The sequence below is a fragment of the Gymnodraco acuticeps genome, unplaced genomic scaffold (assembly GCF_902827175.1).
Source record: "Gymnodraco acuticeps unplaced genomic scaffold, fGymAcu1.1, whole genome shotgun sequence".
Classification (NCBI taxonomy): domain Eukaryota; kingdom Metazoa; phylum Chordata; class Actinopteri; order Perciformes; family Bathydraconidae; genus Gymnodraco; species Gymnodraco acuticeps.
In genome coordinates, this window is record NW_022990889.1 from 373297 (window position 1) to 396849 (window position 23553).

General features: G+C 41.7%; 3 protein-coding genes across 9 annotated transcripts in view; 2 read left to right on the forward strand and 1 right to left on the reverse strand.

Moving 5' to 3' along the window:
- The first annotated feature begins 190 nt into the window (after window positions 1-190).
- On the forward strand, window positions 191-9007 carry ddx11 (DEAD/H (Asp-Glu-Ala-Asp/His) box helicase 11). 4 transcript variants are annotated; one of them, XM_034233533.1, is made up of 28 exons: window positions 191-298; window positions 824-966; window positions 1048-1263; window positions 1348-1434; window positions 1544-1680; window positions 1774-1825; window positions 2284-2391; window positions 2787-2874; window positions 3189-3388; window positions 3548-3622; window positions 3868-3945; window positions 4032-4078; window positions 4155-4234; window positions 4337-4378; window positions 4461-4528; window positions 4621-4659; window positions 4762-4897; window positions 5604-5726; window positions 5812-5924; window positions 6005-6077; window positions 6690-6793; window positions 6892-7041; window positions 7163-7231; window positions 7328-7428; window positions 7514-7598; window positions 7705-7780; window positions 8119-8279; window positions 8358-9007. In XM_034233533.1, the coding sequence occupies exons 2-28, from the start codon at window positions 838-840 to the stop codon at window positions 8388-8390; spliced, it is 2670 nt and encodes an 889-aa protein (XP_034089424.1). In that variant the 5' UTR covers window positions 191-298; window positions 824-837; the 3' UTR covers window positions 8391-9007. The 4 variants fall into 4 exon arrangements, with proteins under 4 accessions (XP_034089424.1, XP_034089426.1, XP_034089428.1 ...); XM_034233535.1 differs by having other exon boundaries at window positions 8119-8273; XM_034233537.1 differs by lacking the exon at window positions 824-966 and having other exon boundaries at window positions 203-240.
- wash1 (WAS protein family homolog 1) lies at window positions 8634-16590 on the reverse strand. The gene is made up of 11 exons (XM_034233538.1): window positions 16442-16590; window positions 15044-15184; window positions 14350-14461; window positions 14072-14218; window positions 11621-11757; window positions 11394-11529; window positions 11106-11301; window positions 10496-10669; window positions 10218-10382; window positions 9634-9705; window positions 8634-9542 (listed from the first exon to the last, which is right to left on the reverse strand). The coding sequence occupies exons 1-11, from the start codon at window positions 16447-16449 to the stop codon at window positions 9400-9402; spliced, it is 1431 nt and encodes a 476-aa protein (XP_034089429.1). The 5' UTR covers window positions 16450-16590; the 3' UTR covers window positions 8634-9399.
- iqsec3b (IQ motif and Sec7 domain ArfGEF 3b) overlaps window positions 16579-23553 on the forward strand; it is a 30400-nt gene continuing 23425 nt past the window's right edge. For 2 of the 4 annotated variants that reach the window (XM_034233529.1, XM_034233531.1), the window contains exon 1: window positions 16584-17792. In XM_034233529.1, coding sequence (XP_034089420.1) covers window positions 17275-17792 — 518 coding nt within the window. In that variant the 5' untranslated portion in view covers window positions 16584-17274. Of the gene's footprint in view, window positions 17793-23553 lie in introns of all 4 variants that reach the window. The other 2 variants (XM_034233530.1, XM_034233532.1) reach the window with 2 other exon arrangements.

The window sequence follows — 23553 nt, forward strand, 5'->3', positions numbered from 1 at the left end:
GCAGGGTAAATTAATAATTTACAGATTTAAACATGGATATTTTATATAATACTTAGGTTAAACATTATGTAATAACCGCACAGCCCCACATTTAATGGACAATAGGTAATATGTCTGTATAGCCCCGTCCACTCAAGCACCTCACTATTATAAATCACGCGCTCTTTGGTGTATCTTGCACCCTATTGGTCAGATCTCCTCTCCACCGCTGCCTGTTGGCGCGGATGTTGAACAGGGGAGGTAAACATTCTAACAAAGTAAAATCTTCTTTTTCAAGGCTAACATTATCAATCTGCGGGTAAGTAGCTAATATATACCAACCGTCTCTGTACACAAAACGATCAGTAGATATACGACGTCAGCTAATGTGATAGGTTACAAGTTAGCTAGCTTTGAGCTATGTAATCCAGACAGCTAACATTATATCTCAACCTAAATTGGAGATAACGTTTTTGTTTCAAGGTAACTCAACAGCTAGCAGTGACAACTTTAAAACACAAATGTTAGCTGCGTCCCAAACCATGTTGACGAATTTAGAATATCTAAGGATACATAATTATGAACTGCATTGTGGCACACTCATGCCATGTAGTTATATGAGGCACATTGGATCATAAATTCGTCATGACTTTAATAGGATTGATTGATCTTCACAAAAGCATAATCCAACCCATAGGAGGTCAGGAGATCCGTGTGTTTCATCTGAGACACAACATCACTATCAGGAGTGGAGGACTGTAGCTAATACACACAGTCTAAACAAACTAGGTGCTGTTCAATGATTAAGAGGCTTCTTTGTTAACCTATTCATGTCATCCTCCAGGGAGGTTCACAATCATGGAAAATGGCAGGGACACATTTCCATTTCCCTATCAGCCCTACAACATCCAGGAGCAGTTTATGCAAGCCCTGTACAGTGCTCTTGACCAGGGCAAAGTTGGAATTTTTGAAAGTCCAACTGGGACGGTGTGTTTGTGGGCATGTACTGTATATAAGAGATATTTTATTGATATTTTGCCATTTTAACATGTGTGTCCATTAACCCAGGGCAAGTCTCTGAGTCTGATATGTGGAGCGCTGAGCTGGCTCAGTGACTTTGAGGAGAAGAGGAAACAGGAGTCAGCTGCTCTGCTGCATGAAGGAGAAGCAGCTCTCTCCACTGTCACTGTTCCATCCTCCACTAGCAGCTCATCTGCAGAGCCAGACTGGATCACTGATTTTGTTAAAAAAAAAGCAGATCGTGACTTGGTGTCAAAGTTGAAGGTAAGAAAGTCAATGTATTTGACCTTGGCTTTCCAGCTTATCAACCGCTCAGTTTTAACATAATTATATGTTTTTCTATGCCAGGACGAAGAATTGAAAAGAAAGAAGAGGGAAGAACGATTAGAAATGATCAGAAATAACGTTCAACTGAAATATGCAATGAAAAGAAAAGTAAGTGATCTTGCACCGTGATCTTAAAGGTGCCTGGCATAGAACATTCCCCATAAATTACAATTATCATACGTTCAGTCTCTACAACTAAATATATACATTTCTGTAGAGCTGTGAAGATGAAGAGGCAATAAAATTGCTCCAGCTCAGTAAAGAGGAACAAACCGAGCCCCAAGGAGATCAAGAGGACGAGGAGCTCATCATCGCAGAATATGAGAGCGATGACGAGTCAAAGACCAAGAGCAGGTGAGAGCAGCCATTGATTGGTTACAAATCATATCAAATGTAATATCACAGTGACGGACAACAACAGCAGGGTGTGTTTGCTCTCATGCTTAGATTTTCTGCTACTGAGGAAGACGACGATCTGGTTGAAGAACATGTTACTAAGGTGTGTGAAAGAGACATTTCATATTGTAACTCTAAGGCAGTGTTTCTCAAACTTTTTGATACCAAGGACCACTTAACCAATAAAAAAACACTCGCGGACCACCTAACTCCACAAATATCCAAAAACACATCGTTTTTTTTAGAACAGATTACAAATCGCCTGAAAATTGTACAAACAAGTGGCAACATGTGTGATGAAGGTGTTGCGCTGGGCTATATCATGCAATCGAAAGTACAACTTAAGCTCGCTCCATTGCGGAGATATTCCCGCGAGAGTGCGGAAAACTTACATTTATTCATTTATTTCAAATGTGAAATGTTACCAATATACTCACGGACCACTAGGGGGCGCTCACGGACCACCAGTGGTCCGCGGACCACACTTTGAGAAGCACTGCTCTAAGGAGATGTGTAACATGTTACCTTGAAGTGAGGCTGTATACATGTGTGTGTTTTCAGATTTACTACTGCAGTCGCACTCACTCCCAGCTGGCCCAGTTTGTCCATGAGGTTCAAAAGAGTCCCTTCAGCAAGGACATCAGTCTGGTCACCCTGGGCTCACGGCAGGTATGTGCACCACACACACACACACACACACACACACACACACACACACACACACACACACACACACACACACACACACACACACACACACACACACACACACACACACACACGCACACACCCACACACACACACCAGAATATTACGGTTATTTATACTTTTTTAAATATTTTGTTTTCTTCCAATTTAGGAATAACTACAAAAGATGTGATTACATTCTACAGGTTTTTTATTGAAAAATCTAGCGTGAAACTTTATCTACATTTCTTCCCCTCCCACACTAGGCTCGGCATTCAATTGGAACAGTTACTTGTACTCATTCAGTAAAACCATAATTGTTAACCATTACATCTGAGAGTATTTGCCCAGTAAACATAAAATGGTATACTTTCCAGAATCTGTGTATCAACGACGAGGTGCGACGCCTTGGCAGCAGCCAACGTATTAATGACCGCTGCTTGGAGATGCAGAAAAACAAACATGGTGAGAGCAACTAAAAAATGTAGCTCTATAACTACTGATATTACATAAACATATTTCCAGATAAGTTGAAGTTTGTAAGACAACTATGTGTTATTTAATCTTCATTTGAACCAGAAAAGCTTTGTTGAGATTATTTGAAAGACACACAAAAACAGCCACAAATCCGAGTAAATCAAAAATGAAGAAAAAACATTGACAACTGACCAATATTTCCAGAGCAATAAGAAAGCCCATTACCCAAGAGCTGTCTCAATAAGATATACATAAATAAAACCAGTTTGGCTTACAACGCTTCCTGTTCTGCCATTTTGTAGACAAGCATCAGGAAGAGGGTGTAAAACGTAAGCGGGGCCCAGCAAAGAGTGTGTGTCCCTATAATAAAGCTACGGCTCTGCAGCAGATGAGGGATGACGTTCTGGGGAAGGTCCACGATATAGAGCAGATGCTGAAGCTGGGCAGAGAGACACACTCATGTCCGTACTACGCCACGCGCCTCTCTGTTCCCCCTGCTCAGGTAACACTGGCATCCATTTCTCTGTCTCATTACTCGGAAGATTTCTTGCTCTCTGTGCTCGAGACATCATTTGGTTTTCACTAAATGATTTATTTTATTTATTAAGTCATTACTTTTTATTTGAAGTTGACGTGTTAACTGTTAATTGTGTATGCATAGTTGGTGGTGCTGCCCTATCAGATTTTGCTTCATGAAGCAACAAGGAAGGCAGCAGGGATCCAGCTGAAGGATCAGGTAGGATTATTTTTGATTTTCTCAAGGGTTTTCTGTTCAGACATTTTCAGAATTACCAAGGAAATATAAAAAAGAAAAATATTAAAAATGGCCTAGTAATGTTAAAACAACATTTGTTCACAATTTGTTCAACCTTTGGCCCTTAACAATAATGGTTCTGAACAAAGTAAAGGATATAGTTTGAAACTGTTTGGATAGCTGATCATTCTTTGATCAGTTTCAACTTAAACTGGATTTTCTTACAGGTGGTGATCATAGATGAAGCGCACAATCTTAGTGACACGCTCTCTTGTATACACAGTGCAGAGCTCACTGGAGCGCAGGTAAACAAATTGGTACACATGTACAAAATGTTGATTTCAATTGCGCACGTTCTCTGCAAAATACCTAATTATGAATCTTTGTACAGCTATGCCGTGCCCACTCGCAGCTCACCCAATATTCTGACCGCTACAAGTGAGTATACACACAGAGATTAATAAATCAAATATTGTATCACCCTCCTGACTTGTTTATATTTCTACAACATCAGGAGCAGACTGAAGGCAAAGAACCTCATGTACATTAAACAGATTCTGTTTGTGGTTGAAGGGCTTGTCCGGGTGCTGGGAGGTGAGTGTGATTGGGCTAAAATAAGAATGTAATTATAGATTATGGCCAGTTAGTCAGAAGGGGATATTGCTGGACACTATGACTTACATGCTATCCTTTCAGGTAAGGTGGGGCAGAATCCACAGACCCAGACTACACAAACAGGTAAGTCAATAATACACATAAATAACATTCATTAAATCACATTTATGTAGACATTTCCAACCAGTCATGTTTCTTTTTTTAGGAACGGAAATGCTCACCATTAACAACTTCCTCTTCAAGGCTCAGATCGACAACATCAACTTGTTTAAGGTAGTTGAAAGTGTGATTCAAAAAAATCACAATCATGACTCCTGAACACCATACCTAATCTGCCATCTCTAATTCTCTCAATGTCACTTTAGTTGCCGAGATACTTTGAGAAAAGCCTGATCAGCAGAAAGGTGAGTGTTTAATATGATATGTATGTATTGATTTATGCCTCATGTGAATATCGACGTACTCACTGTTAAATCAAATAAATCCCATGTGCCTTCTCTCTGCAGCTGGGCGGCTTTGTGGAGAAGTATGCAGGATCAGGAGTGAGTCTGCACACTCAGAACTCCATCAAGGAGAACCGCCGCACAGAAGGCCTGAACCGCTACCTGCAAACGCTGCAGAGCAACCAGAGCACAACGCCAGGTCAGAGGACTGATTTATGTCACTCACACATTAAAAACAATTTCAGCAGAAGAGGCAGAAAAAAATACATCACATATTGTGTTATTAAACTAGGAAACTAGTATGTTGCTCAAAAGGAGACATGTGTTTTTGGTTGAGCTGGATCTAATCTGCAGATATTATTGTTCCTTTCACACTACACTTATCCCTCACAGTCAGCGATTTGTGAAATCCTGGCATTTTGTAATCAACAGACAATAAACAATGAGGTATTATGGTTTTGTTAATAATTTAATTTATTTGCACATATATACAAAAAGACAGGAAAAAGTTCAGAAAAAGTAGAACAAGGAACAGGAGATGTAAAAAGCCCCAACAAATTCTCATGAAGAAACTTCCCCTATTAGATTAATCGTCATACGTTAAAAAAAAAAACACATACAAATAAAGATTACATAAATCCTCAAAGTTGAAAGACTAAGCTGTAATACATTCATAGAAATGTTTACAAGTTGAGAAATCTTCTTCTCTAATCAAAGTCCTTTTCTGGTCATCTTTGAATAACTAATACTAATGTAGATTTTGTTGTAGTGAAAGAAGTAGGTTGTTTTAAGACGGTCCTCTTTATTTCAATATTTTAATAATTGTACCCACAGTGTAGCATTAATCTGGTTGTTGTTTTTGTTGATTGGTCTCTTCTCTCTGCTGCTGTGTGCGGGGTCTTCAGCTGACCAGCAGGGGTCAGAGGCAGAGAAAGTGCTCTCTGCATCTCCCATGATGCAGGTGGAGGGTTTCTTCATGGCTCTCACCAACAGCAACACAGACGGCAGAGTGGTGGTGCAGAAACAAGGTACTGCTTTAAATACACAACTCCATATAAAGGATGCCAATACAAATTCAAAGTCTTATAAACCCCCCCTCTGTTCTATGCCCAGGTACTGTTTCAGAGAGCAGCGTGAAGTTCCTGCTGCTGAATCCAGCGGTGCACTTCGCTCAAGTGCTGGAGCAGTGCAGAGCCGTCATCATCGCTGGAGGAACCATGCAGCCTGTGAGTGATGATAAATCCACTGAAAACAAACCAAGCCTGGGCTGTGTAAGATTTCTCATTCTGAAAGATGTGATATGTAGGTTTCAGACTTCAAACAAGAGCTCCTATTTTCTGCCGGAGTGGCAGAGGAGCGCATCACTGAGTTTTCCTGTGGTGAGTGGCCCATTTTTAAAACTACTTTGTGGCATTTCTTTTTGAGCTTTTGTAACTTAGTGATGTGTTTATCAATATTTCTGTGTGTAGGAATTTTTGATGAATAATATAATGCTTCACAAACTCTTAAATAACAACCGATTTTAGTTTGAGTGCCAACTTCGCATCGGGTTATTCAAGCAGATTGACTAAATAGAAGAATGGTGTCATAAACTCGCACCTGGTTTGAGTCATGAAGGTGAAATATCGTATCAGAACTGACCAAAGAGAGACGAAAATGAAGCCATTTTGTGACCTAAATAATTAGTTAGTTATTCATCCTTTTAAACTAAAACTGTTGTACTATAAGCCATCTGAACAACACAATTTAAAAAAAAAGTACTATTACTGTGTCCTGAGACTGATAAGTTCTGCGTGAAATTGAAGTTAAGTTACCTGATTTCACTATTTATACACACAGAAAAGGAAGTCTTAAGTCTTAGATTTGTTGCATACATCCGAGCTATATTTGATGTGGAATATATTTTGTATTCAAGTATTTAAAATGATTTCATGTTGTTGCTGTTATATCTAAATTGACAAAACTACTTTCTTTCTGCCCTTTGTCTGTAGGTCATGTAATTCCTCCGGAGAACATTCTTCCCCTCGTCTTGTGCAGCGGTCCCTCTGGTCAGGAGCTGGATTTTACTTTCCAAAGCAGAGACACTCCACGCATGGTACCAGACACACTATTGTGTTGAATCCTGCCCTAATATTGTTGAATGTAGCTGCATTGTTAACACAAGCACCATTGCAAATGTGTGCGTGTTGACAGATGGATGAGACGGGGCGAATTCTCTCCAACATCTGTAACGTGGTCCCCGGCGGCGTCGTGTGCTTCTTCCCTTCCTACGAGTACTCCAGACGCATCGTTTCTCACTGGGAGGCCAGCGGGGCACTGAGTCGTCTCGCTAACAAGAAGAAGGTACATCACCACAGAAAGCTGTCTCCATCACGCCTTAACTCGAGGGTGGAATCATATTTTAGGGAAGCTGTTCTTTAAGTGAATCTTATACATTTCTAAGCTTTCACAATTACTTTCCCAGATCTTCCAGGAGCCAAAGAAAGCCAACCAGGTGGAGCAGGTGCTGAGCGAGTTCTCCCGCTGTATCCAGGTAAAACAGTCACTGCTCAAACATCACCATTAACGATCAATTCATCACGAGTGCCTCTACGATTGATACTATTTGCACGTCTTCTTCTTTTGTCAGAGGTGTGCTGCAGATCCCGGCGGGCTCACAGGAGCGTTGCTGTTCTCTGTGGTCGGAGGAAAGATGAGTGAGGGCATCAATTTCTCAGATGACCTGGGCAGGTGTGTGCATATGGACGACGGGAGGTTGCATACTGCCTAAAGCTTACAGTACTAAATGCTGTTTTCTGTGTGGATATGATCACAGGTGTGTGGTGATGGTGGGGATGCCATATCCCAACATCAAATCCCCAGAGCTGCAGGAAAAGATGTCCTACCTGGACAAACACCTGGTGAGTCCTCACTGCGTTCACAAACCTGGCAAAACGAGCACAGGGTCACAGAAATGCTGACATGAAGCACGTCATCGTTCTCATCTCAGTTGTGTTTGTTTTCTAGCCTCACAATGGAGGAAAGAGCCCCGGCCAAGCACTGATAGAAAACCAGTGCATGAAGGCTGTCAATCAATCCATAGGTAACGATGCATTACTCAGGAAAACAGATCAGATACAAATCTCTGAGAATACATTATTAAAAGGTACCACTTTATTTGGAAAGTCCACCTACAAATACTTCAAACAGTCTTTGTAACATTTCAACAGCTTAATAGTCAAACCGTTTGTCTGTAGATGTATATGTGACAATTTATAAACATGCCTACATATACTTTAAACTTACCTGCTATAATAATCTCAGAAAATGTAGGTATGATTATAAAGTGACTGTCCAAATAAAGTGTTACCATTATTTATTCCTTAGTTGACAAGATAGTAGGATAAGTATTTATTTACATTTGACTTCATCTGCCAAAAGGAAGAGCTATCCGTCACCGTGGCGACTATTCCTCCATCGTGCTGTGTGACAGACGTTACGCTCGACCTGCGACGCTCTCTAAACTTCCAGAGTGGATCAAAGAGCGCACCAGCACACACACCACCTTTGGCCCTGCTTTTGCTGCCTTACGGAAGGTGAGGGCGAGTGTCCGCTCTCAAACAACTTTATCGTGACTCAAACATATTCCAATGTTGTCTTTGTATATTCTTCTTTCCTAGTTCTTCCTGGAGAAGAAGCAGAAGCAGGTGTAGTGTCACCTACAGCCAGCTTAGACGTTTCCAAAGACCGAGGTTAGGAGGAACTCCCGGGAAACCCAGTGCAACAGCAAGCGGTCACTGAGCGAATGAAATGTTCTAATAAAACAATATTGAGAGAAAATAAGGGACCCTCTTTGATAATTTGCTTAACAAAATATGTTGTTGTTGCTAACAGCTTGAGGCCATCAGACCTCCGAATGCTCCTGGCTTGAATTCAAAGGTCAACCAGGAAGACAGTTTGATCCAACTTGATTTATTTTACATTTCATATCCTATCAATTTCTTGTGCTCTGCCTTGGCTAGCTCATGTCTCTGCTTTAGAGAAATGAAGACAATTTCGAGAAGGATGAATACAAGTATATGATGGCACACTGTAGACAAAGAGACATTTATCATACGACTCGGGTAATTCAGTCGTTCAATGTCTTGAATTCAGCCTTGAATATTTAAAGCGTTTGATGTTAAATGTTACTCAACGCAGAAATTACATTTATTAAAGGTTGCGATGTACGTAAAATGGTTCGATGATTTGAGTGAGTGTTATAATATTTGCTTGTGAATATGTGTTACAATGAATATGATTATCAATAAATTGTTTTTGTTTGCTTTCAGATATTGTTTTGTTTACTCTTGAAAAATATATTAATAATTTAAAGAAAATGTTTAGTTACGTTAATTTAATATTAAGAGGTTGATGAAATGGTTCGATGAATTTAAAAGCATTCTTTTATCTCCTTTTTAATGTTATGAAAATATTTTACAATGAACATTATCAATAAACTGCTTTATTATTGGAGTTTTAGTCGTTTTAGTTTGTTTTCCATGGACAAATCAATGCACTTATCGTTATGAAGCCAATTATTGGCCATTTACACAAAAGCTTCTGTTAGCATCACAACTTTTTTGTATAATAGGTGATGTAGGAACATGTAAGACCTTTGTATAGAACAAATTATTCAGGACTATCAAATGCTTTCATTATCAGTGTTCATTGTCCTTCAGGTTATGCTTCCCAGTCATCATCATCTGTGGTAGCATGTGGGGAAGGAAGTGGTGGGATGACATCTGACATCCTGGCAAAAGCACCCCCGGCCCCAGCGGGCGCGTCGCTCGACTCCCCCCCCGCTGGCCCCTTCCCAGAGATACCTGCAGAGGGAACAGGACACATTATTGACTGCATGCCGCTCCACCCACCTGTCCCAGTATTATCCCATATGTCATTCAAAGGGATCCTCACCTTTCCTTCGCATGGCAAGTTTGTTGAAGAGATCCGACATAAAGTCTCCACCACTAGATGCCGCTGCCACCGCTGTGAGACAAAGACAGCCAGTTACTAAATAATCATACAATCAGTATTTCTTTTATATCATTATTTGGAAAATAAGATAATAAATAAATAATTTATTATTATTATAATAAATTCCCCAGTGCTGCACTTCAAAGTGGAGGACATGATTAAAGCAGGACTTGTTATCTACTTAGTCGGTATAAGCAGCTCTCTAAATATGAAATGTTCAAAAGGTCATGACCTGGCCAAGATATGCAGACAATTTAAAATATGACTGTAACCATCTTAGCCTTTTAAAAAGTCAAGGTCGCAAAGCAATGGACCGTGTCATCATAACCTTATGAGATAAAAACAGAAAAGCTGCCATGCTCAGTGCTCTGTGATGCATTGTGTAAACTCATGGTTGAATGCTAACTAGCGCCTGGTCACGTTGTGCTTTGATTGCATGACTTTCTCATCATTGTTAGAGCTGTATCATGTAGCAGTAAATAAAACATGAGCAGAACCCCATCCCCACTCAAACAATCAGACACCTTGCTCTTGCTCCTTCTGTTTCTTCTTCTCCATCTTGCGCTCTTTAATGTCTCGTAACTTGGCTTTGCCGATGCCTCCGGCATTGCGGATGGATTCGAGGAGATTTGCATGTCCGTCTGGCGGCTCGACCACCTTGGAGGGAGTACTGGCCACAGGGCCTGCAGCTAGAGGAGACAGGATCTGGGTTTATGCCACTTAATGTCAAAGATAATACAAAGTAGGAGATTGAATAGGGAGTCTGTGTGAGTGTGTGTGTAAGCGAGGACTGGAGGCAAACCTGAACTTGGCGTCCGAGAGGCTTCTGTGGGGCTGTCAACAGGAGGGGGGGGCAGTGGAGGTGGAGGGGGAGGAGGAGGAGGGGGAGCTCCTGCAGGAATGGCTGGAGCGAGGGCAGGCTCAGGAGGAGGGGGAGGTGGTGGAGGAGGTGGAACATTAGGTTGGAGGTGAAATCCTGGAAGAGAAAGAGAACTAAATCAGCTTTTAAACCGTACACTGTTGGTAAATAGAGTCTAAACCACAGAATGAAGGAGCAGGTTCAACACCCGTCAATCACGTCAGTTAAGTGTGGGGGAAGACATAGATTTAAGGCACCTCTTTATAACCGGATTTGAATCAGAAACAGGTTTATCACCAGGTAGGTTGACGCGTATGAGGAATTTGACTTGGTGTCATGGTGCATACATAAAAGTAAAACAAAAATAAAAAACACAGATAGAGAACTATTTTAAGAAATCTATTATAACATACAAAAATAATTAAAAATATAGCAGTATTTACATTGAAATAGAATGGAGTAAAATATAATGTTTGATATCTTAAATTTGTGTGCTCCAGTAGATTTTGGACAACGTCTCTGAAGTAATTCACAAAAGTGTGTGTGTGTGTACCATGTGCGTCGCTCTCCTCAGAGAAGCTGGGCAGATCAGGGATGTTTTGTGTGGGTCCTGACGGGGCAAAGCCTGGCCCCAGGTCTGCGCTGTAGGACAGGTCGTCTGCGATGCCTGGCAGGTCAGGCAGGTAGGACGGCACGTCTATCTCCGGCACCTGGCCCAGGTCTGGCACATAGAAATAGGACTCTGCCGTCTGTCAAAGAACAAATATAAGTTTAGAGACAACATTTCTTAATTGAATGATTACTAATCGTCATATTAAATGTGTATTTGAGTTGGAGGAACCTGTCTCTCCAGCTGCTGTCCCTCCGTGATGGACAGCGGTGCGTCAAACGGTTTCGCTTCTTTTTCCGTTTCCAGTGTTGTGTGTGTTTTTGTCACTGCTCCCGCCAGAGGATCAAGGAACACATACTTCTTATATCTATAAAAGCACACAAATCCCAAAAAATGAAGAAAAGATTAAACTATAATCTGTGTTTACAGTTAGCATCTGTGTCTGTGTGTGGACTCACAAGTTCTCTGTGGTATTAAAAAGCAACAGGGAGCTGACGGAGGAGATGTTTCGTGGCAGACTGCCCAGGCCCTCTTCTGTCTCATCCTCAGACCTCTTCTTCTTGTTCACACACACTGGGAAATACATCAATTTCTCCTGAAAGGAAGATATGGTGAGTGAGAGGCAGATCTGTAACCAAGTATTGAGTATCGCAAATCACAAATGCCAATGTGCTTCTGCACTCACACGCACGGGACATTGGTTCTGTGGGATTTTGAATAATGCATTTCTGCACTAGAGAAAAATGTCAGAAGTTAGGGGTGTAACGGTATCCGTATTCGCCCCGTACCGTCACGGTTCGGCACACGACGAATACGCCACACGACGAATACGCCTTTTTTTTTTACGAGTGGGAAAAAAGTCTGTCATTCAGGGCAGTATCCACTACACTATTTATAATCCAGGGGGCGGTATTGCGCCTAAAAGCTGTTTGCCAGCCGCCCTTAAACAACAAATGAAGAACAAGAAGAAACAACAACAAAACGAACAAAATACAAGAAGAAGAAAAGTTAGTATGGCGATTTCAGATAACACACAGGAGCTAGAACCCACCTGCTTCTTTTAAATCAGCTGTGTGGGAACATTTCGGGTTCCCTGTGGACTACAACAACGATGGAGTGCGTGAGTGGTGGATCGGACGAGGACGGTGTGTCGCCGTTGTTCTACGGCGGTGCGGTATGCTAATGGACACGCCAAACATGCTAAATCATATCAGAAGGCATCAGCCCGATTTTCCAATCACATGAGCCCGGCAAAAGACAACAGCAGTTCAACAGCTGATCCCCGCTGTTTTTAAGAAGACAATAGACATGAAAGCCGTGAGACCAAAATAAATAACGGAAGCTTTTGGCATATGTTTTTCAACGACTATGCGCTCTTGAAACACTTTCTTATTATTTATGATGTCATATTTTCAAGACATCCTTTTTAGTTTTACAGCTAGATGAAACCTTTTTGTTTGACATCAGCCATTATAGATAATATGGCCATCTGAGTGTGTGTGGTACTGTTTGTGGTTTGTTTTTGACTGTTTAATACAGTTAATTATTCAAAATGTCAGAGTTCCTTATTTTTAAACTGAAACTTGCACTACTGTTCAAAAATAAATAACAACAAACCTGGAATTATGCATTTGGGAGTTTTTTTTTGCTTTTTCTTGTTGTACCGAACCCGTACCGAACCGTGACCCCCAAACCGAGGTATGAACCGAACCGTGACTTCTGTGAACCGTTACACCCCTATCAGAAGTGTTTACGTTTCTCCCTGGTCCCTCTCACATACACACACAAAAACATAACACTTGCTAGACCAAGCAGACAGAGCAGAAAATATTGCTTTTTTTGTAAAGTTTCCAGAGAAGGTAAAGGAAAAACTGTGGTGTTCACTATAAAAAAATGCAGGAGCCTGGGCGAGGCCGGCCACACGCACGCACGCACGCACGCACGCACGCAGCCCTCCTCTGCCATGACAACGGACCCGTAAAAAGAATCTGTCCTGGCCTGAAAATGATCTCCAAAACGGCAAGGTTAAATGCCCATTAAGGCCAATGTAACATTATATTAAGTGGATGTCAATTGGTTGTTTAAATTGGTGTGAAATTGAGACTGACATGGATTTAAGCTTATTAGTAATATGGATACTGCTAATCATGAGATCATGTATGGTTAGTTAGCATAACAACAACATAGTATATCATTTGCCATGTCCATAGAAACACAAAAATGTGAATCATACTTTATAACTGGATTGTGTAATTTGTTTTTGACATTGTATCCAGACCAGGCTTGTGTTAACATGCTTATTAAACAACACATTCACTTATCTTTCGGAATTTCTAGGCATTCCTGCAAAAGATGGTCATTAAGGCTATTTCTCCATTCATTTGGCCATTAAACTACATCAATGTGGCCTCCACAGTGGACATTGGAAACAGTGCTTATGGACCATCATAAAAAGTTAGTGCCTCTCATTCATATGATAAAGAAAAGACTGGTTGGGGACCAGCTCTTAACTTCTGCACAAATACTGATGGGGTCATGTTTGCCCTAGAGTCTACATAAATATGGAGGAGTTAAAACTTCCGCTGCAATCCCTCCTTTCCTCGTTTGACCCACGCGAGAGCTGTCATTATTCTTAGCAGTAAGATAAAAGCCATGTAAATGGAAATTAATCATGCATCTATTTATCCCTTTTTTGAACCGACAGTTTTAGCAGTGTCGGCAGTATAAAGGCCCCATTGCTATTAGGCAAGCACGCACTTTCTTGTATTTTGTATTAGTTATATAACTATGGCGTGTGGGCTTCAGGACATGGGAAGTAGAACACAGAAACGTAGGCTCTTATAACAAGTAACATTTTGTAATTGATGGATTAGTGTGGTGTAATTAGCAGTTTAATGAATGTATCTCACCTGCAAAGCCTTCTCATCAAAGGGTCGAAGTTTATTCTGTATCCTGTGTCGAGGGCGAGTTTGTGAGGAGGGGTCTACAGCTTCAATGAAGATAGATGTGTAATCCTGAAGTCGATCTGGGGCCGGGTATTTGGCACTGGAGAAAACCTTTATAAACAAAAAACAGATTATATAACAAACATACACAGGGCTAGTTAATGCTTTCAATGAGCCTTACTGTGTCTCTATCATAGTTGCCATATACACAGAGGCCTGACAGAGTGGGGGTGCTGTGTTACCTTGGTGGCCTTCTTGCTGCCTTTGATCTTGTTGACGCGGGCCTGAGCCAGCCTGATCCGGTCAGTGACGCTCTGCAGCTGCCGGCGGTTCCTCTCTACACTGTCTGACACCCTGGAAGCAACACACACATATACCAACATAAATATGGACAAACATACACTGAGGGAATTATGTCTGAGACCATATTACATAATCCAATATAGGCCATAACTTGAGACTAATCCACAATTCCTTCTTTGCAGGGTGCTGAATCACAATTATTATTTTTGTAAAATGTGCATTTAATGAAGTGCAAGTATTACACAGCTCTTCCTCCATCAATCCATCATCTTTAAAAAGGTTGTATTGGCAAAACATTTATGGTATTAAATGCCACTCTTTTCAAGAGATTACAGGAGACACTTCCTGTATTTTCAAGGTACCAGACAGGACCATCTGCTAATAAACAGATGCTGTGGCTTAGAATATGGATTTGACTACATTCAAATTACGGCATTTTTCTGTCCTTCAATACTTTCAACAAATGCTACTTCTTGTGGTATCGACAACCTTTTTGATTGCTTTTTTGTGTTCAAATAGTCTGTTACCTGGCCTTGTATGTTACTCCCTAGTAGTGACAACAAACATACTATGAATGAATGAACGAATGACCAAAGTGAGTGAGTGAGCAAGTGAGTGAGTGAGCGAGTGTACCTTTTGAATATATCTGTAGAGATGGTCTCTAAGTAGAGTAATGCATCTGCTATCTGATGGACGGCCTCCTCTCTCCTCAGGTCGGGCTGGATGAGAGGCACTGAGTACACCTGGCCCTCCAGGCAGTGTTTCTGGGTCATCCTAGAGAGAACACAGGAAAAAGGTTTATGATCAAAAACAAGGCTGTGTGCACTGCGAACAGACATACTTTGATCGTGGATTTGGGATGCAATTATGGCATTATTCAAAAAAAATAAAGCCAACATTTGACGTTTCTATGATTATAGAAAAACTGGAAGAGAAATGGGTAATTGGTAATGGGTGATAGTCAAAGAGTCAGTCAACTTGTTTACAATGATGGTCAGTTGTAGAATGTTACCAAGTACATTTACTGAAGAACTGTACGTAAGTAAGTACAAATTAGAAGTAAATTGACTTCACTACACCTCAGAGGAAAATACTTTTCTACATACTCCACTAAATGTATGCGGCATCTTTAGTTACTTTTAAGATTACAGTTTATCCATCCCCTTTCTGTCCAGTGAAACCATGTATCTCCCGATGTGTTGATTCTGAATGTTTAAGATTAAAGAATAAAGAGTACCTTCATGGATGAAGAATATCCTTCTACTTCTCAAGTTATATTGAAGAAACTGCAGGTTTTAGTTTGGTTTAGAAAGCTAAAAACTGGCCTGTTTTTCTGCTGATTTGTAATAATAATAATATTAGACTATGACGCATTTCTGTATATTGAAGTACCCATAGCCTATATAAAATAAGTTAAAATCGGCCCAACCGTAAACATCTTTATCAATGAAATGCAAAATAAAGCAGCATTAAATAACCACAAAACATTTCATATAAAAGTAAAAAAAATGGAAGGGACGATTTTACTGCACAATTACGTATTTTAAATTTAAGATAATTTTGCTGATACATCTTTAACTAAAATACGCGTTTGATTGCAGGATTATTTAACTTTCGCATTATGGTATAAGTACTTTCACTCATGATAAGGATCTGAAGACTTCTTCCACAGCTGGTGATGCTTGTTCCAGCAAAACTAACCTGTCATTAGGTTATTTAGCGTGAAATAACTCTCTTCCCGACCTCATCTGACTCTCACATGACCATGCATGACAACTGCATCAACGTAACTATAAGGCTCTGAGGATTTGTTTCTTTTTAATGTACGTTGGCTCAAAATATCCCTGGTAGCTATTTATGGTCAAATCAACAGCTAACAGATAATAAACCCACATTTAGGCTGGTTTAAACAAAGATATTCCACATCATAATAACACAAGTCCATGCTAAAGACAGAGTCGCTTTAAAACATATCACATTTAATGACATGTTATACTGAAAAATGCAGTCGCAAGGAAACTTCAGTCTTACCTGACCATGAGTGTTGTTTAAGTGTTTATAGTTACAGATTTAATTTAATAAGAAGCAGTTCGGCTTTCGGTTCTAGCATCCGAGCTACCGTTTAGCAAAACAACGGTCTGTACTTCCGCATTTCTGTGACGTATCATCACGCGGAAGTTGCCTTCAGGTTCTCTGAGAAAAGTTTGTTTTCTGAAGCACCTCAACGACTTGAATGATATGAGATGTTGGCTAAAACAAATGTGTTCTTCAGATTAAGATAAGAAAAACAACTACAACAGCAAAAACAACAAGCCTCAAGAACAAACGAATTATTATTTGATCATACTTTTTATGCGTAACATAAATATAACTTTAAGCAGTTTAGTCCATAAAAGTTGTGTAGAATTTGCAAAATACATACCAACAAATAAACAAGTAAAGGTGTTTTTTAACAGTAACCCGGCTCAGAAAAGTACATGTTGAATCCCCCTGTACAGCCTATAGAGTGCGTACTTGCTCTGTACATTTCTCGTGCAAGTGCGTAATGACGCATCGGTCTTCCAGTGCTTCACCTCCCCTCCTCCCTCCTGTCACATCTGGATCTGGCTCCTCTCATCAGCACCACTCAGCGCAGTGGGAGAGAGAAAGAGAGAGAGAGGAAGGGAGGGAAACGACCGGAGAAGCGGAGGCTAGCTCGGTCGGCGCAGCTTTATCCACACCCGAGCAGAATCAAGGAGAGGAGAGCGGAAAGATATCTCACCTTCTCATCGGCACTCACGGATATTTTGCATCTCCTCTGTCCTCCATCTGTCAGTCCAGCTTTCTTTTTTCTTCTGCTTCTCTTCCCTCCTCTTCCCTTGGGTATGATGATGAGCTCGAGTCTGCTGGAAAACCCTGTGCAGGCGATTCTGTACCTGCGCGAGCTCACCACCATCGTCCAGAACCAGCAGAGTCTCATCCAGACGCAGCGCTCCCGGATAGAGGAGCTGGACCGGCGGGTGGACGAGCTTATCGGCGAGAACAGGCACCTGCGGGACGTCAGGGTACAGCAGCATCCTTACCATCACCACCATAACCATCATCACCCCGACCCCAGCTGCCTTCATCAACACCACCACCCTACGGACCCCCAGCTCAACACGGGTGCGGAGTCTCTGTCGGATCACGAGGCTGAACCAGCACAGGACGACGTTGCTCCGGAGGTCGACTCGTCGCCTTCCCAACCTATGGACCCTGGGGAAATGCAGCTGGTCCCGGCCGACCCGTCCACGGCTTCGCCGGATGAAAGTGACCCAGAAAACGGTGGAAGTTTCCAAAGCTGCCGCTCGTTGGTTCCGATGACCCCTACAACCCTTTGTCGATCCCTCTCAAGGAAATCAGAGTGAGTAGAGATTTTGAACTTGTTTGCATATATTTGTGTCGGTCCTAAAATAGTCAATTATAGAATATAGCTATGAAAGGTAAATATGAATCTCCTCTTGAATTAGCTTACCAGTATTGACCTCAAAGTTAGGCTAAATCAGCCTGTCTTGAATTCTTCATAATAGCCAATTTGTGTAGCATCCGTCAAAAACTGTTTCATGTTGAGGGTGCACGCGTGTGCGCGTGTCCTGCAGATTGAGAGGCGTTTAATTAAGGGAGAAGGCGCTTGCAAATTTCCAATTTTCAGCTGTGAGTCGCGACTAAGGACTGTGCCAGAAGAGGAAGACGTAGATTATTAAAATGAGAAACTGGATCACGATCACTGGAACATTACATAACAAACAGCTGTAGCCTAGGCGTGTGTGTGTGTGTGTGTGTGTGTGTGTGTGTGTGTGTGTGTGTGTGTGTGTGTGTGTGTGTGTGTGTGTGTGTGTGAGTGAGTGAGTGAGTGAGTGAGTGAGTGAGTGAGTGAGTGAGTGAGTGAGTGAGTGAGTGAGTGAGTGAGTGAGTGAGTGTGTATGTGTATGTGTGTGTGTGTGTCTGTGCTGGAAACATTTACTGCACAGTGTGGTCAATGTCAGCTCGAGACAGGAGAACAGCTTCACGTGCGATGATGAGACGCCACGAGACGCTGTCCATGGCGCTGCTGGTTTCTCTATTAATTACTGCACGGGCGCTGTGAACTCTCACGGGACCTCTGGGCCTTGATGTTGCTGTACTATGATACACACACACACACACACACACACACACACACACACACACACACACACACACACACACACACACACACACACACACACACACACACACACACACACGCACGCGCACACACACACACCCTGCTTGACACCGGAGCCTCATAGTATATCAGTACATCACCTAATGAGAGGAAAGGAAACCCATCTTTTTCTCGTTCTGAGTGCATGCTTGTGTGTTCAGCTCATAAGTCGTATCCCAGCAGGAGTCCTGATTGGTCTCTCTGGGACCCCACCCCCACTGAGGGAGTAACACAGAGAAGGAGTTGAGAGGAGCAGAGGAGTGCAGTTGTTGATATTGATCATGCAGTGAGTGATTCACCCAGCAACGCATTGCATTTCCTGCTCGGTAGTAGTGTGTGTTTGCATGTGTGTGTGTGTGTGTGTGTGTGTGTGTGTGTGTGTGTGTGTGTGTGTGTGTGTGTGTGTGTGTGTGTGCCTGTGTGTGTGTGAATACAGTGCCTGTTGCTCTCTTCCAGCCTTGCATTAAACCTGAGCCTGAGTCGAACTCTCTTGAGAGCTTACCCTGCGGCAACTATTTGTTATTAGTTTGACAGGAATCAGTGTAACACCACTGCTTTTTAATTCAAATTAGTTAAACCGGTGAGGAAGGAATTACAATAAACTAATTGTTATTTTGGAGGCTGGAGGCAGAAAACAGCAGAGCCCTCCACCAGTTGACCCTGCAGCAGTGTCGGCTATTAAATGGTCTTCTTGCTCCTGCAGCAGCTGATGGTGTGTCCTTGAATGCAACCTTGCATCCTCACCTTCCAAGTGATTTTAAGTCGCTCCGGATAAGACAAGTAGATTAACACCTGTTTTGCTTCTGGCAGGCCAGACAAGTGAGGGGGAGTTAAGGCTTCACTTGCATTTATAGAGGATTCACCTTCCTGTCATTGCCTGCTGCAAGATCAGCAGATCTGCTTTTCCTGTTGTCAGCCACCTATGTGTCAACGTTATACTGTGTTACAAACTGTATGTGTGTTTTCTGGGCCTTTGTTTACCTTTGAACATCTCATATTTCATTGAATGCATTTATCTGAATGTATGTCTAACTATAGAGCCCTGTTGTATTTGCCCTGCAGATAAATGACTTGTGGGCTGTGTAGGGTTGGCTCTGAGTATGCTTGTGCGCTTTGTGTTGTTGACAGTGTAGTCAGTGCATGTGTATGTGTCCTATGGGGAGGTGGTGGGGGGGGGGGGGGGGGGGGCACAGGATCCTCTCCTCCTCTCATTCTCTGTCTCTTTCCAGCTGAGCCTCCTATCTGCCCCACTTAGCCCATGGAGCGAACGGTAATCAGCCATTCTCAGGAGAGAGAAAGCCAGAGAAATATAAAAAGAGAGCGAGATGCACGCTCAGTCGTTGTCTTTGATGGAGCCCTTGGAGGTGTCGAGAGGAAGGAGCTGGAGGCTGACATTGGAGTGGACCTGTGAAAAGGAAGGAGTTGAGAGAGATTGGAGAAAAAGAGTGAGAGAGTTACAGGGGTGGACCAAAACAAAGATAATAAAAGGGTGCATTTGAGGTAGCTGTCTCTCCAGTTTATCTATATTGCTGGTGGACAGATAGGTAGGTTGGACAACAGAGGGATAGGCTGTGGCGCAGTGGACGGTGCAAATTATGTACACACTGCTTTGAATCCAAATGGAGCCGATCTTTTTCAGCGTTCAAAGTACTCTTAAAAGAACAGGACAGAGAAGAGGGATTATGAGAGGGAGGTCGCGACACAGAGAGGGAGAGAGAGAACATGGGCCGACAGCAGGAGACATGTACTGTTAAAATATTCACCTGTTATCTTTGTACGCATCTCTGGAGGCGGTGGCCTTCATGTGTGTGTCTTGTAGACAGATAAACAGACCTGTTGAGAGTGTGTTTGGTGTGTGTGTGTGTGTGTGTGTGTGTGTGTGTGTGTGTGTGTGTGTGTGTGTGTGTGTGTGTGTGTGTGTGTGTGTGTGTGTGTACTAAGGGACCCCAGCAGTTTGACCTTTTCCTCAGGGCAAATGTTTTCTATGAGCCTGGCAAAACAATTCAGCGTCATACTGATTGGACAGTAATACACGTTGCATGTTCAGTGCTTTTAGCGAAGTTAATTCATTGTAATTCTTTCTCTTCTGTCAACCAACATCAGATGCACATCAGATAACATTTAGTGTTTGATTGATTGATTGATTGATTGAAAAGTTTATTAACAGCTTGTATATTGGGTACAGTACAGTACAGCTCAAAACATACAATTGTTAAGGGGATGCAGACCAGAGAAAGACTTTCGTCTTGTTTACATCAGGGTCCCCCATTTCCAATTCATCGTATCATTTAAGACATATAATACATATTTGACATACAGATGGCTTATTTACAATTTTCATTTTAGATTTCGTTCTAATACATCCTAACCGGACATTTAAGACATACCAAGTCTACAGATATACAGTTAGTAACAGAGTCTAAAATGCGAGTATAGACATAGATGGGGGGGGGGGGAAGCTGTCCATTGTACGACAGGTTGAGATTTGTACCATTACCGGGGCCAGTTTTGCAATGCTCTCCCCCGAAGGTGCTCTTTAAGAGAGGTTTTGAAGGTAAGTATAGTTTTACTTTCCTTTACAGTTGTGGGAAGAGCATTCCACCTTGATGTGGCATAATTGCGAAACGTGTATTCCCCCTTTTTTGTGCCAAATCTGGGTTTCACATGATTTGTGGAGCTCCCTCTGGTGTTATGATCATGGTATTCCTTGACCTTTGGGAAGAATTTTGACATGTACATGGGTACCATAGAGGTGTAGTGGATCTTGTAGACCAGGCCCATTGCAAGTAGCTGTACTCTGTCGTCTACTCTAAGCCATCCTAGGTTGTCAAAGTGGGCAGAGGTGAGGTGGGTTCTAGATGAAAGGTCAAGCAGTAGTCTGACCAGTTTATTTTGCGATGTTTGAAGTTTTATTTTTAGCGCCTTGGAGGTGCTATGGTACCATGACGTGCAAGCATAGTCATAGTACCCTTGAATGAGTGCTCCTGCCAGAGTTCTCAGGGTGTTTTTGTTTGTGTCCTTTAGAGCCCCAAAACTGACAACACATTGACATTTATATATATACAAACAATTAGTTTGTATATTTAATGTTATGAAGAAGAGATTAGATTAAAGATATGCTTTAAATCAGACTTTTGACATCATAATGGATTATTTATTCTATCAAAAAGTGCAATAAAGACCTATTATGTGCTGATCAAGAAACAAAAAGTAACATTGAACAAATATTTAAGGGGGCCAGATTATGCAGATGTTCAGGTTTCATATTAATATTTGTGCCTCTACTGTGGCATGTTTACATGCTTTAATGTTCAAAAAGGTCTTTATCTTTCTCATCCAGCCTGTGTTGCAGCACCTCTTTTCACCCTCTGTCTGAAACCAGAGCCCAGTCTGCTCTGATTGGTTAGCTGGCCGACTCTGTTGTGATTGGGCAACCACTTAGAGATGTCCCGCCTCTTAACCTATCACATACATTGTGTTGGAGCGCTAGCCAATAGAGGAGCAAGTGTTACTTAGTGATGTCACTATGTAACAGAAGTAAACAAAGGATACCAATCGTGGGGTGTGTGGGAGAGAAACTCCCTCAGGAAGGAACACAGGGATTTTAGCCTTTGCAGACCTTTTACATGCACAAACACCTATATAACACACTACTACAGGAAAGGAGAAGCCCAAAATGAGCGTTATAACAAATAGAACTTTGTTGAAATGCAGCTGCAGGTAACTTAGATGGAGAAAAAAAAAAGATGTCTAATGTTTTATTGGATATTTAGTCCGTCTGAGTCTTCTAAAATATTTAATATATGTTGACACGCATGTTTGAAGAGGATCAGAAGTGCTCATGAGAATCTGACTCATGTTGATGTTATGTGTTTTCCGGCTGGAGAAGAAAAGAAAAGAAGTGTGCTGAAAAAAACAAGATTTCTGATAGTTTCGAAACCCCTGGAAGCTGTTAAACGAAGTCAATAGCTTATCTACTGGGAGAAGTACTGAACATTACTAAAGTATAATAATCAAAATAATTAAGTCAAAGTTCTCCCACCAGGATCAAGAACAGCATGCGTTTTGATTCCTACAGCATGTTTACATTTGAGTGGGTTTTAAAGCTGTGAGTGGTGGGGGGATGTCACAGGAATATTATTCATAGAAAGCAACTGTGAGTGTGTTGATCAGAGATTTAAAAACAAACAAAAAGAACGAGCACATCGTCCCTTTATGTCTGTGGAAGTTGCCGTGAAAAGGTAGCTTTTTATAGCTCCAAATGTCACTCCGAGCCTTCCAATGACTCCAACTGCTGTCACTGTGGCTCTGTGTCACAAGCAATCATCTGATCAGAAGACAGTAGCATAATTTCACTGTTAACTGAATTATTTCAGCTCATCATGAAAGGCCCTAATGTGACCTTCACTCCCACACCTCTTTTTACATCACTGGTGGTGGAATGTCTATCGGAAGGTAAAAGTGTTGATTTACTCAACAACCTAAACATGATGTGTTTCTGTTTTTGTTCTTTCACTTGAAATTGCTCAAGATGGGAGAACCAGCGAAATGCCTAAAATATGAATGTACATGTAAAATGTATGAGAGAAAAATGAGAGAGGGGAACTTAAGAAAAGACGGAGCAGGAAACATAGCTGGAGCCACCATCTGTCCAGATTGGGTTAGGGTGTTCTGCTAAATCAACACAGATCTGATGAATGGAAGGGTAAAGGGGCATAAAGAAGCACATCCGGACACACAAACTGTAAATACTCACACTCAATCTCAGCTTTCTCAGCCTTGGATTGACCTACATAGGGTATTTACCCTGGGATCAGTGCCACATTGTAAACAGAGCCCATGGAAATAATCCAGAAGAGAACTTTTTCAGATTCTTTCGGGATGTTCGACAAAAAATTAACAAGGAAGAATATGGATACATGGCAAGCCTCCAACAACA